Here is a 12891-nt window from a genome sequence, read left to right on the forward strand (position 1 = left end):
CTATACAGCATTTCCACATTGTTGATAAATTTTCAAATTTTTAATTAGAAAGTTTAAAATTTCCAAAAAAACTGTTAAATCTATATTTCAACATTTGAGTGTTGAGCTAGATGCCATTAGCTGTGGTGACGAATGATCTCTGACAGACAGCTGTTGGCCCGCGATCGACAAATAATTCCAACTGTTTCAATAATATCATAAAGCTATAAATTCAGACCATGTATCGTACCAAGTCAAAAGGCTTTTAACAGCCTTTCGTTCACGACGTGTTGTGCCTTAGCCTCTTGCCGCTTAAGCCTTTGCGACTACCAACATGATGAAATCTGTCTGTCATCTCCTTCTTCTCGCAGCAACCTTTGCCTACGCAAGTGCTGAAGGGTAAGTGAACTCAGCAATTGCATTCGGACGCTGTTCTTACCCCTCCTGTTCACATTTATCTTAAATTAAGAGCTATTGCTTTGTGCTCTAATTTTGTGCAGCCACTACAACTCAATGCTGAAAAAGTTACGATAAAGTTGCATTTGGAGATATTGATATTACTTGTTTGTCTGACTACAATGGGAAAAATGTTATTTTTTTTCATGCTTCTCACCTGGTGTACTTATTGGAATTCATTTCTCTACCGCAGTTCACTTGCGTGTTCAAAGTACTTGTCCTTCACGTTGGTGACCTCAGTAGATCAACCTGCCTTCATCGACTGCAAGTCGGATCCAGCGGGACGTGCAGCCTTGACTGCCCTCGCAAGTTAGATATTGCAAGATTTATTACCGTCAATTGGTTTATCTGAAATGTTCTACCATTGCGCTACTATATTGTCAATTCTCCAAATTGAAATATTTCGTTTCAAAAACTCGGTTCTAGACCTTGTCATTTTATGTACTGGTGTTATCTAGAGACCAATCGCGAAATAGTGAGTAGAATTTTAGTAAAATCATGAGAGATCTAAAACAATAAGTGACAATTTACGTGTTCTGCAGGTGGTACTCGCTGCAGCGACTACAAGTTTTACAACGGCGAAATCTTCTGTCAAATTGCCGCAGCTCCCTACATGAAATGTGTAGCGGGAAAACTTGGTTGGGTAAGTCTGGAAATGATGCTAAGATGCCTTTTCATCATCTGTCATGAAGTCCACTTTGAATATTACATTATCTATTTGCGGTGTTTAACAACTCAAAATGTGACCAACAAAATATATAGTGCACCATGAGAGATATTTATTTCAAACAATATCATTAGTTATTAGTTATTAAATTATATTACGAAGTTGCAACCCTAATAAATGTGAATACATCACTCATTCATTTATTTCTAGTTGAAGGCTGATGGCTCCATCGACAGCGCAAAGGTCTTAGCCAAGTTAAAGTCTGTCGTCACCTATAACCCTAGCTGCAGAGCTGCTCAGTACGACTTCGCTGTAAAACAATGTGGCACTACCATCAACTACTACGCGGTAAGTTTTTCTAGCCTTGGCGAGACACGTACTAAGTTATTTCATTGCAGGAAAATGAGTTAAGTTTATTTCTACCTGAATTTGTGATAATGTTAATTTGAAAGCCGAGTGATAATTTGGTTTACGAGTGTGTAAAAACTTGGCAAATCGTTCATAGTTCCTGTGAAAATACGCGTCGATATTTCAGACTATCCAGCACGTTTCTTTGATCGTGTAATCCCTTTTTCTGATGCCAATGTGATATATGATTACCTGTGAAACTGTGCCGCATGTCTTTCTACTTCTCTCAAATTTCTTTGAATAATGTTACGTAAAGGTAATGCTGAAATTCTAAGCCTTCTTCCTCTTCTTCGCACTACAACTGATGCATCACTTAATGTCATGAACGTTTTTGTTGATATAATGAACTATCACCAACAGTTCCTAGAGAAGGTCGCATGCCTCCAATACGTGTCGTTCAAGTACGCTCCTGGCTAACCTGCACAATCTGGTCCTCATGCCTTCATCTGACTGGCGGCTTTCAAGTGTTCACAACAGGTGCACTATAATAATTAGGGGACCACTTTCTCCAGTCAATGCTACTATGTGCAGTATAAATAGTCAAATTGGAATTCTGAATTGCAAAAAAAAATAAGTAAAAAATTGACCTGGCTTGATTCAACTCTGTAGAAAGGTCGTTAGCAAGGGAAAGAAGGGTTTTAGACGCACCTAACCCTAACTCTAACCCTAACATAACGAGGTAGGCATTTTTTGATGTCCGGGAGTGTTGTTCATTTATTTTCGCGTCCGGTTTTTAGGTAAAAATTAATTGCAGTGTAAACAGCTGGACGAGATTTTGTCCGGGTTTCTAACCGATGTCCGGTAATGTTACCAATTCTGTCCGGTTATTGTTAAACATATACTTATATATATATATATATTATGTATATATATAATACAATATATTTTGTGTCAAAAAATTTCTGTTTGATGCACTTGAAATTATTAGAATTCTACAAGTTTAATGTAATGAAGCTTGAATATGAGTTCAAATAAGTTAGCGTGTAACCAATCATTATGAACTTAAATATAATCAGCAATCATAATGTTTTTATCGTTCCTTGCACTTCAAAATTAGCGATTTGTTGTTGTCCTTCGAACCTCTGCACTTGTTTTTTCTTCTCCTGACAGGTTGAAAACGTTGCGTGAACACTTCAACAATGGAACTTTTTGTATTATTTCACCCAAGCTGTGCTAAATAATTTACAATACATTCTCTGCATGAATATTGTTTTGATTGACCCTTTGTTGCGGATAAAATGTTGGTTTGTCTGTTGCCCAAATCTCTCCATGTTGAACGCGCATTCAAATCATGAGATTATTACAAATATTTATTAAATAAATATACATAAGGAAAGTGAACATAAGAGACCCAAGAAACCGATAGCTACATTTAGGTGGCAAAGATGCAATGCATTTAGTTTCGAGAGACACGTCGCTGTCAGTAACTTGAAGTAAGTTCCACGAACATGCATTTGGGGACAGAGAAATGTTGGAGAGACGTCGTAAGGGCCTAATGATGAAATAATAGCTGGAATGGAGGAGAGTACTTGATCAGAAGCCATATTTGTACGTCGAATACCATTTGTTTCTACAAGGAAACATGTAACACACAGCATTTATTGTCAATTAGAGCAATTTTTGAATCGATAAATGGAATAATGTCGATCAAGACGATCATTACTGGCTAGTGCTCGAATGATATTCACATCAATACGATCATCCTAAGCGAAACTAACTTTTTGAAAATTAATTTCAACAAGTTTGCATTGAGACATGAATATATCCGTGATTTGATAGAAATTGAGAGTCATCGTTACATTTCAGACGGAAAAAATATTTCCTAACATTTCTTAATTTGCTAGCAATGCTTGTTACATTGCTTTGAGTAAACTAAAATTATTTTTAAGGCAATCAACAGCTCTAGGAATCATTTATCCCACACTCCCGTATAAAAAATGATTCTGACTCCGAAATATGAATAGCGGTATTGGAAAGTACGTTAATTTCGGAAATTTTTAGCGCCGTCATATATGGACTAAGGGGAATGTCGTAACCCTAGCATCTGTTCTGGTAAAACTTTTTAACCGCTGCCTCACTGACAGTGTTGTTCCGATGAACTTAAAATCAGATTTCACTCTGCCGGTAATGAAAAAACATACCTCTACGCTTCAGATCCCAAATCTTATCGACCCATCTCCAGCATGTCGTTTTTGTCGAAATACCTGGAACGCGTTTTTGTCCGACAGCTGAACAACCATCTTCAGCAGTCCGGTCTCATGCCTCGCCTCCAGTCTGCATACCGTCATCTCCACTCGACGTTAACCGCTGTGCTGAAGACGCCTTCAGACATTCTGCGCTCGGTACACCGTGACGACATTGCGGCACTAGCTGTACTCGACCTGTCAGTCGCGGTTGACACGGTTGACCACGCCACTTGAGTGCGTCGACTTGACGTATCATTTGGCCCATTCACACAGTTTTAATCCGCATATGTTCGCTGACGACACCCAAATTTATGGCTACTGTGCGCCGGCTGACGCTGCAGCATTGCAAGACCGGATGTCTGTCCGCATGGACGCTGTCTCAGACTGGATACGCTCCAAGCGGCTCCAGCTCAATGCATCAAAAACAAACTTTAATAATTGGTTTGTGACTTCTCGGCGCCAGCATCAGCTTCGGGCCAATATTGTAGGTAACTCGTCTACAAAGTCATTTCAATGAAGATGTAATGAATTTACGTGATGTTTTCTTAGCTTATAAATTCTTCATAATAATTTGCAGGAAAACGGCAGCAATTTCCTGTGTTTTAATTTAGACACAAAATATGGAGGTGAGCCAAAGTCATGATGTTATGGCTGAATGTAGCTGTACAATACAAACTGAGTCCTGAGGAAGGAAATCTGTGTCTATCGATGTTTCTTAATGTATATTATTTTATCAATGTGTGCTTACAGTGCAATATGATAAGATATTCATAAAATACAAATTGAAATTTCAAACAACATTCTAACCATTAATATATTATGAATAATTTCATACAATTGCTTCTTTACTTAAGGTAGTGAAGCAAATATAACTTCTGAGAAAATTTATTGAATACAGTAGTCTGAATATTAACTTCAAGCTTGGAATCTTGTTGAATTCCTGGAGCCGGGACGGTTTCAATTGCGCCAAAAGGTAAAGCCAAGAGATAATGAATTGCTGGACCGCGCCAAGTGAAGCAGCAACAGGCAAGTCGCGGCTGCTGCTCCGCCACCAGCTACGCACCAGGTTTGCGGTTCATACTGTGACAATTGGGTTATTTTGAATATAGAGATCATAGAAAACAAGGTAAAAAGCATAAAGTAACTTAAGGCAGTAAATTTATATGCGGTTAAGGTAGACTAAATAATTACCTGAGATTAAATGCCACTCAGTGTGCTAACGCTCTTTTTGGAAGAATTGAATTGGGTGAAAAAATAAGAAATCAGTTGCAGGTGGATACTTCAGACGGAATTAAAGTAAGAATAGTTGAAGATTGGTGCGTTTAAGTATGAGAAAGGTAAAGCGATTCGGCGTGAACTCTAATTATAGAGCTCTAGTAGAAGCCTCATTGAAGTTGAATTATTGAAGTTGAATTGAAATAAATTAGACAATTGAAGTCTGAAGCATCGCACACGTTAATTAAGCATAGATATGAGCAAACTAAACAAAACGAAAGAATATCGGGCACTCAAACCAAGGAATAGATAAATCACAGAACAAGGAAGAAATTTAGACTTATGGTTGAATGCTGGTGAAGTAGCGGCGGCCGACGACAGGCTGGCTGGAGATCACAAAATTTAGTGTGGCTACGGCGATGTATCAGTGCGAACTTTTTCTTTGCGGAAAACCGGGTCTGACCTAAATTACCCTAACATTAAACTTACCATAGACTAAAACATTACCCAAATATAAATTATAACTACATTCAGTTTAAAGAATAGAAATTTGATTAACGGTGGGAAATTTCCTACAATATATAATGCATTCACTGAACCCTGTTCTTTATAAATTACATTCAGCCGAGTCTAAAGTTAATATGAAGTAAAAACTCATTCAGCCGAGTCTACAGTTAATAATTTAATACTGTATTCTCTGTGATCGCTACACCTTTTCTTTGGGCCGCTTTTTCTTTTGGGTCATTCTTAATATGATTTTTATCCATTAACATGCTGCTAAATGAACCTTGAGTCCATAATGTTCCGACAATGTCATCCGGCATCATTACTTTTAGTTGACACGTGTGTCAACGAACTGTCCTGGCCCCTGTACAGGATTGTTTTGCTATCAAATAGTTTATTGGTTTTGCAGATAATATATTTTGTTGTGTTTATTTTAGCAGCCATGAGTCACGTGTCGCAGCAGAAGATTTCAGTACATCTGTTCATACAGAAGATATTCGCTTCGTATTCGAACCTCTTCTCGGGAGCTGTAAATTCATCGCTATGGACTTACCATGAATAAATGTATTTCCTGCTATGAATGAGTTTTTCTTAAATTTATAGCGTTTATGTCCTGTGCATAGCATCGTCTGCGTCATGCCGACGAGCCAAACAAGAATATAAAAAAATTCTTTTCAAATTTTTCGGGATAAACTTTTACGGCGGTTAAGTTCAATACATCAATCACTAATTATTATAACAATCATCAAATTCAACTGTTGTATATTCAAGTTGAACTTATGTATGTACTAAAGGTGAGATTAATTCTCTATTGATTGATATAAAGAATTTGATCTCATCATTTTCATCATCAACATTTTTTTGAAGGGTACGTTAGTTTCTTTCCTTTTTGCAATATTTAATTTGTTAATTATGATCATCTGTGTGCTTCTATGAAGTTTGCGTGATTGTTTTGGATAATTTTCAGTCATCTGTATTTCGAGTTACAGATATTTTAATATCAGGTATATTGGGTGTCTATATAGGGTTTATCTGCAAGTTATCACTTGTTTTCAATTGTTTCACACCAGTATAGCGTTTATCTGAAAGTTATCACTTGTTTTCAATTGTTTTATATCAGTATAGTGTTAATCTGCTAGTTATCACTTGTTTTCAATTGTTTTACATCATTATAGTGTTAATCTGCTAGTTATCACTTGTTTTCAATTGTTTCACACCAGTATAGTGTTTATTTGCTAGTTATCATTTGTTTTCAATTGTTTAACACCAGTATAGTGTTTATCCGTTAGTTATCACTTGTTTTCAATTGTTTCACACCAGTATAGTGTTAAGCTGCTAGTTATCACTTGTTTTCAATTGTTTCACACCAGTTCAGTCAAGTGTTTTTGATACTTTAAAATCAGCTATCAAATGAGTGGTTAATGCACTCTAAAACTTTATATCGAATTTTTAAGTAAAAAAAAGAGTTTTTGTGGTATAGAATTGAGATTTTGCAGATGTTGGCTACATAGGTTGTACATAATTCCATAGAATTTTTGTTTCAAACTGAATAAAATTTCAGGAGTTATAAGACTTTTAGTGAGCTCTGTTTTTTTTGTGTCACCCTGTATGTTTAAAATTTGTATGTATAAAATACATACATTATTTATGTAAAACGCGTATTTTCTAACTGTTCTGTTTCAACTTTAATTTGCTCCCAAATCAGGCGCTTCAACGTGAAATCATTGATAAAAAATTCAAATGACAACGAAAGTAATTACATCGCTAGTCGTTCAAATAGTAACATTGATGTCCTGTTCTGTTAAGATAACTACATTACATGAATAGCGTTGTTACTAGTCTCCTCCGAGGAGAATTTGCGAGCCATGCTTACCTCTCCTCGTTGACATAAACGCGACAGACCGTAATTATCATATAAATATTATTGGCTCCAGCCGCCCGCTGGTCCTTCACCGGCTACCGGAAAACTGACCGTTGTTTAACCAGCGTAGTGACCGAGCGGAGTAACTTAGTATCCTTATCCTCAGTATCATTGTATTTTTATCCTTAGTATCCTAAGGTATCCTTAGTATCCTTATCCTTAGTATCCTTAGTATCCTCAGTATCCTTGGTATCATTGTCCTTAATATGCTTAGTTTATACTTCGGACGTAGCAGCCCCAGGCCACGCTGGGCGTAGCAGCCCCAGGCCACGCTGGACGTAGCAGTCCCAGGCCACGCTGGACGTAGCAGCCCCAGGTCACGCTGGACGTAGCAGCCCCAGGCCACGCTGGACGTAGCAGCCCCAGGCCACGCTTCATCGTCGCTCGAGGGAATAAGTTTACGAGGGTTGGGGTAGCGAGCAGTAGAACTCTTGCACCGTGCAGCTGCTTGTAGGCCTATTAAATACTCTCAATGTTTATATTAAAATGATTATATTATAGGCCGGACACGGACTTCGTGTCCCGTGTGTCGCTACTCTTAATGAGAATATATCAGATGTCGCGCGTTCTCGATGATGTTGACAGTCGTCTCCTAATTTTCATGCTCTTATTTATTTATCTTGAGTGCACATAGTGATGTTACTTATTTATTTTGAGGGTTTATTAATTTTATATCAAAGATGTTCTTGTATATTCGTATTGCTATCAATCCTCATCAACTGGTCCATTGTTAAGGGAGATCAACAACATATATTAAGCTATCGCCGCCTATTTTGGACTTGATAGTGAGGAAACTTAAAATATTAGGTAAAGTAAAAAAAGGAAATTCTAAAAACTGGTTCTTAAATTTTTATTACACAAGTTCCCACTCTTGCGTGGTAATAAACCCCAGTGAAACTAGAATAACCTAAATATATAACAACCCATATACCCTATCTACTCTACAATGCACATATGTAACTAAGAACCTTCCCAAAACTACAAAGAACCACCCTGATAAGGATTCGGGCCCCACACATCCAAGTATATGTTGCGGGAGATCAACATACACTGGCTATCCCGACGGGATAGTGGAATAAATCAAAGCCGAAACTCTAGCAGAAGGCCAAAAAAATGAAGATAAAATCTACGTTATAAATCTTTATTGCGGGAACTAAAAGAACACTGATCCACGATCCTTAAACTTCAAACACGGACAGTAAAATACCCTACGCTAGGCACACACAGACGGCTAAGAAAGATCCTACGCATAAGTAAACACGAGACGGCTAAGAAACCCAGACGGCTAAGATAATATCCTACACTAGGTAAACATAAGACTAGCCAAGAAATTCCCCAATACCAAGTAAACAGACGGCCTAAAATTGCCGTATGGTAGGTAAACACGATGGGCTTAAAAAAATGCCCCTAACTGCTAAGAACAGCAACCCGGTAACCAGCAACGGCTAAGAATATCCCACTAAGTAAGCACAAACGAATTGCAAAATTTTACATTAGGTAATCAGACGATTTTCGGTTATTTCCCATTCGATAAACACGGACGAATTACAGTATTTTACATTAGGTAACACAGACGGTTTACACAATTCCAAAGTCAGGTCGGTATTTCCCATTAGATAACTACGGACGAATTACAGTATTTTACATTAAGTAACACCGACGGTTTACACAATTCCAAGGTCAGGTGACCACTGACCATTAACAAGATTTCTCATTCAGGCGAACACTGACGGCTGACGAAAATTATCCGCTTGGAAACACTGAAGGCTGACGAAAATTATCCGCTTGGAAACACTGACGGCTGACGAAAATTATCCGCTTGGAAACACTGACGGCTGACGAAAATTATCCGCTTAGAAACACTGACGGCTGACGAAAATTATCCGCTTGGAGACACTGACGGCTGATGAAATTTATTCGCTTGGAGACACTGACGGCTGACGAAATTCGTCCGCTCAGAAAAACACAGACAGCTTCTTCCGAGATTTCACAAGGCGTATAACGGGTGAGCACTCCCGATGTTGGCAGCTAAAAGAATGAGAGAGAGTACAATCGGCACACTCCCCTAGTAAACAGCGGAACCCTGGTCGACAAGAGACTGTTGAGCTGCGCAGCTACATTCCCCCCCGCCAAGACCAGGGATCACGCTGGGGTACCAAATCCTTACAGTGTTTCATGTCGCCTTCTTGTACGATATTCGAGTGTCCTAGGCTGGACTCTAGGTACGTCTCGCACGTATCCCCGAGACCTGGTCCGAACAGGCGACCTGGTAGCCGGCTCCTCGCTGGCGAAGACTTCCTCTGCTTCTTCGTCTGAGGTAGGTGCATGGGCTTCCCTCAGTGGAGTTCTCTCCAGCAATCTGTCAATCCTATCGACCTCCTCCTCGAGGAGCTCCATATGTTGCTGTAGGTTCAACAAATGCTGCTTGACTACGGCATCCTTCGCCGCATCGCACTTTGGCGACAGTGAAGCTCGCAACAAGTTTAAACTTTGGTGAAGATCCGACATAGCAACTCGCGGTAAATCAACTTCCAGGGACTCCGCTCGTGAACCTCTATTGCCGGTCGTCACCTCACTCAGATTCCAGAACTCTTCGTCCTCCTGGATGACCGCCCATGACGGTACCTCCGTAGATCCATCATCTCCACGCATATTGGGCGCCTCCGCAACGTCATCAATCAGCGTCGGCTGGGTAATCTCGGCATACGTACGGCCGTCTCCAGGGGACACCAGCCGGGCCGCACTGGACCCGGGCATAAAGCCCAGCGAAGACATCGGTGACCGATAGCTACGTGAAGCAGATGTAGGGGTACATTGAAGCTCCCCGAAGGACACGGAATCGTCCCCCGTCGTCGAAGAGGAATCCGAAGATTCCGCATACTCGACAAACTCCAGCACGTCCCGACGGCCAGGCGCCGGCTCGCTTACCTCGGACCCCGAATCCGTATGCCGGTCTTCTACGCACCTCGTTTGATATCGCCTGAGAAGAGCGTCTGCAAGATATGCCGGGGGTTGCACATACCTCCTTAGCTGTGCGTGGTGTGCGCGTACCCTCCTTCCAGTGGCTACGTCGGACAGGACATATGTTACTTCATTTTCATTCACATATTCTACTTCAAACGGCCCCTCAAAACAGGAGTCAAATTTCAAACTTAAATCATTACCTCGTTTGGTCGTCTTTCGGATAACCTTCTGGCCCACCTTAAACGGCTCGAAAAAAGGACTTCCCTCCTTCCACAGTTGCCGCTCCGTCTCCTGGACGATCACTCTATCGCTCAAGTCGTGCTTCACGCCAAGTAGACAATCTGAGGGAGAACACTTAATGCTGGAATGATATGTGGCATTGTGCGTCATGATAGCCCGCGGCAGAGCCGCCACCCAGTCCGGTGAGCCCTCCAACTGTACCCTCAATAGTTGGATTAACGATCTATTCGCCTAGTCACCACGAGCTACGTGTCACTGCCCCCACTGCCACGGTGCCAAGACACGGCCCGGCAGTCACCACGAGCTACGTGTCACTGCCCCCACTGCCGCGGTGCCACTGACGCCACAACTCTACGGGGCGCGCGCGGCACTTGGTGTTCGGTTGCTAACAACCGACGCTACTGATCAATGTTTCCAGGCAAGACGACAGCAACGAGACTTGGCACCATATAAGCGCTGATAAATATATATATGATATGACCATATATTATCACCACCATATGGTATGATCTTCATGATATGAACTTAAAAGGCATGTACATACGGCCATTTTCGGCTTGAAGAGACAAGCGATTGAGTGCTTGAAAACAAAATTAACTGGCATGAGAATGTCGCTCCAATTTTTACAACCCTTATTTTAACTTCACTTCTTGTTGTTTGTTTGTTTGTCTGCCATAAATTTTTTAATTGATATTAACACACTTCTAAATGTACAATCGATCCGAAATTTCACTATTTGCGTAAAATCGGAGACAATGCATGAATGGACTGTTCACCTATCTTTATAATACAAGAGGTTTGACCGCGCGTCTCCGTAAGTCCCAATGTTGACTCCAACTGGAGTCAATATTGACTGGACTGGAGTCAATATTGACATATTTTGGACTGGAGTCCTAAATATTGACTCCAACACAAAAGTTGCCACAAAAAAATTAGTGTTTTCAATCAATGTGAATGGAGCCAGATAAAGAAACCATTTATATTAAGATAATTTTTTAATGATTATTAAAAGATTTAATTAAATATTAAATGATGAAAGAGAAATTACCGCAAAAACCAAACAGGACTGTTAACCTTTGGTTATAATCCAAAAGGTGTGACCACGCATCTCCGTTAGTCCGCCCCCTCCCCAGAAAAAAACAAATAAGTCCCCCACATCGGCCACATTTCCTACTGCGAGGTTCAGGCTCCACCGCTCATGAAGTGGTAGAGGTGATACGGTTAGTCCTTTACCTAGAAACTAAACTTATATACCCTTAACTTAATACCCTGATCCTAATGATCCTGTAATATATCCTTGCATCCTAGCAAGATTCTTTATTATGATCAAAAACTCAAGACACAAGTCTTGAACACATGCCATTTCTCTCACTTCATTGCACATTTCTTAAACGCATATGAAACTTATGAAACGTAATTCGAGAACAGGTTGTATTCCTTAGGATAATAATTGATACGCTGGTTCTGTTGAAAGCAACATTTATTTGTATATTGTAGATTAAGACAAAAAGATTCACATATATTTATTAGAAGACTAGTTTAGCACATGTCTCAAATAATAATTCAGCAGGCAACTCAATTTTGTCGAGGTTTTTTTGTTTTTTGTTTGTATCTTGACGACTTGAAGCTCTAAATGATACTACAGGTTGACTATTGTAACAATTGGATGAGCTTACAAATGCCAATCCCATGCAGAGAGAAGAATTCTTGCAATTAATGACTATATGTAACAATTTTTTTAGCAGGTCGGTTCGTAAATTGAGTCTGAAATTGTGTCACACAATTGTGTCTGAAATTGTGTCAAACATTTATTCTCAAAGGATTTAATATAATTCCTTAAGATGGATATAGTACCATAAAATTATTCCCTTTGATTAAAGATATGTATACTGTCATGAATTGAACTTAGTGTCGCTAATTTATTTCCTCTGGATTTTACCGCCAAAGTTTTGTTTATACCAATTATTTCCTATGGTAAAAACCATCATTTCCGGCTTTGAGATGCTTGAGTTGGAGTGGTAACTTTTACGCCTTGAAATTATCATATAAAAATGTTATCAGCTGCTCCAAATCTATCACATGAACGGAAATAACTTTTCTGTCGGAGTCAAGATTTAATAATATATTAAATAACGCCGCCCACCACGAGTAAGTAGGACTATGTATACTCGCAACATTTTACAGCCATTGAGTGATGCTGGCGGCCGACAAGCCGATGAGGGCCACACTTGTAGACCTGCTCTGCCAGCTGACGTCAGGTGCACGGAGTCAGGTGCACGGAGTCAGGTGCACGGAGTCAGGTGCACGGAGTCAGGTGCACGGAGTCAGGTGCACGGAGTCAGGTGCACGGA

At 40.0% G+C, this 12891-nt stretch overlaps 1 protein-coding gene across 2 annotated transcripts; it reads left to right on the forward strand.

The window, feature by feature from the left end:
* Positions 1–246: 246 nt before the first annotated feature.
* Positions 247–2706, forward strand: LOC108675409. 2 transcript variants are annotated; one of them, XR_001931105.1, is made up of 6 exons: positions 247–378; positions 629–744; positions 978–1078; positions 1313–1450; positions 1871–1987; positions 2621–2706. XR_001931105.1 is itself a non-coding variant. In XM_018163417.2 (5 exons), exons 1-5 carry the CDS (start codon positions 314–316, stop codon positions 1925–1927), a joined length of 477 nt encoding a protein of 158 aa, XP_018018906.1. In that variant the 5' UTR covers positions 247–313; the 3' UTR covers positions 1928–2341. The 2 variants fall into 2 exon arrangements, 1 of the variants encoding a protein (XP_018018906.1); XM_018163417.2 differs by lacking the exon at positions 2621–2706 and having other exon boundaries at positions 1871–2341.
* Positions 2707–12891: the final 10185 nt, after the last annotated feature.

This window comes from Hyalella azteca, unplaced genomic scaffold, assembly GCF_000764305.2.
Source record: "Hyalella azteca isolate HAZT.00-mixed unplaced genomic scaffold, Hazt_2.0.2 contig11988, whole genome shotgun sequence".
Lineage (NCBI taxonomy): Eukaryota > Metazoa > Arthropoda > Malacostraca > Amphipoda > Hyalellidae > Hyalella > Hyalella azteca.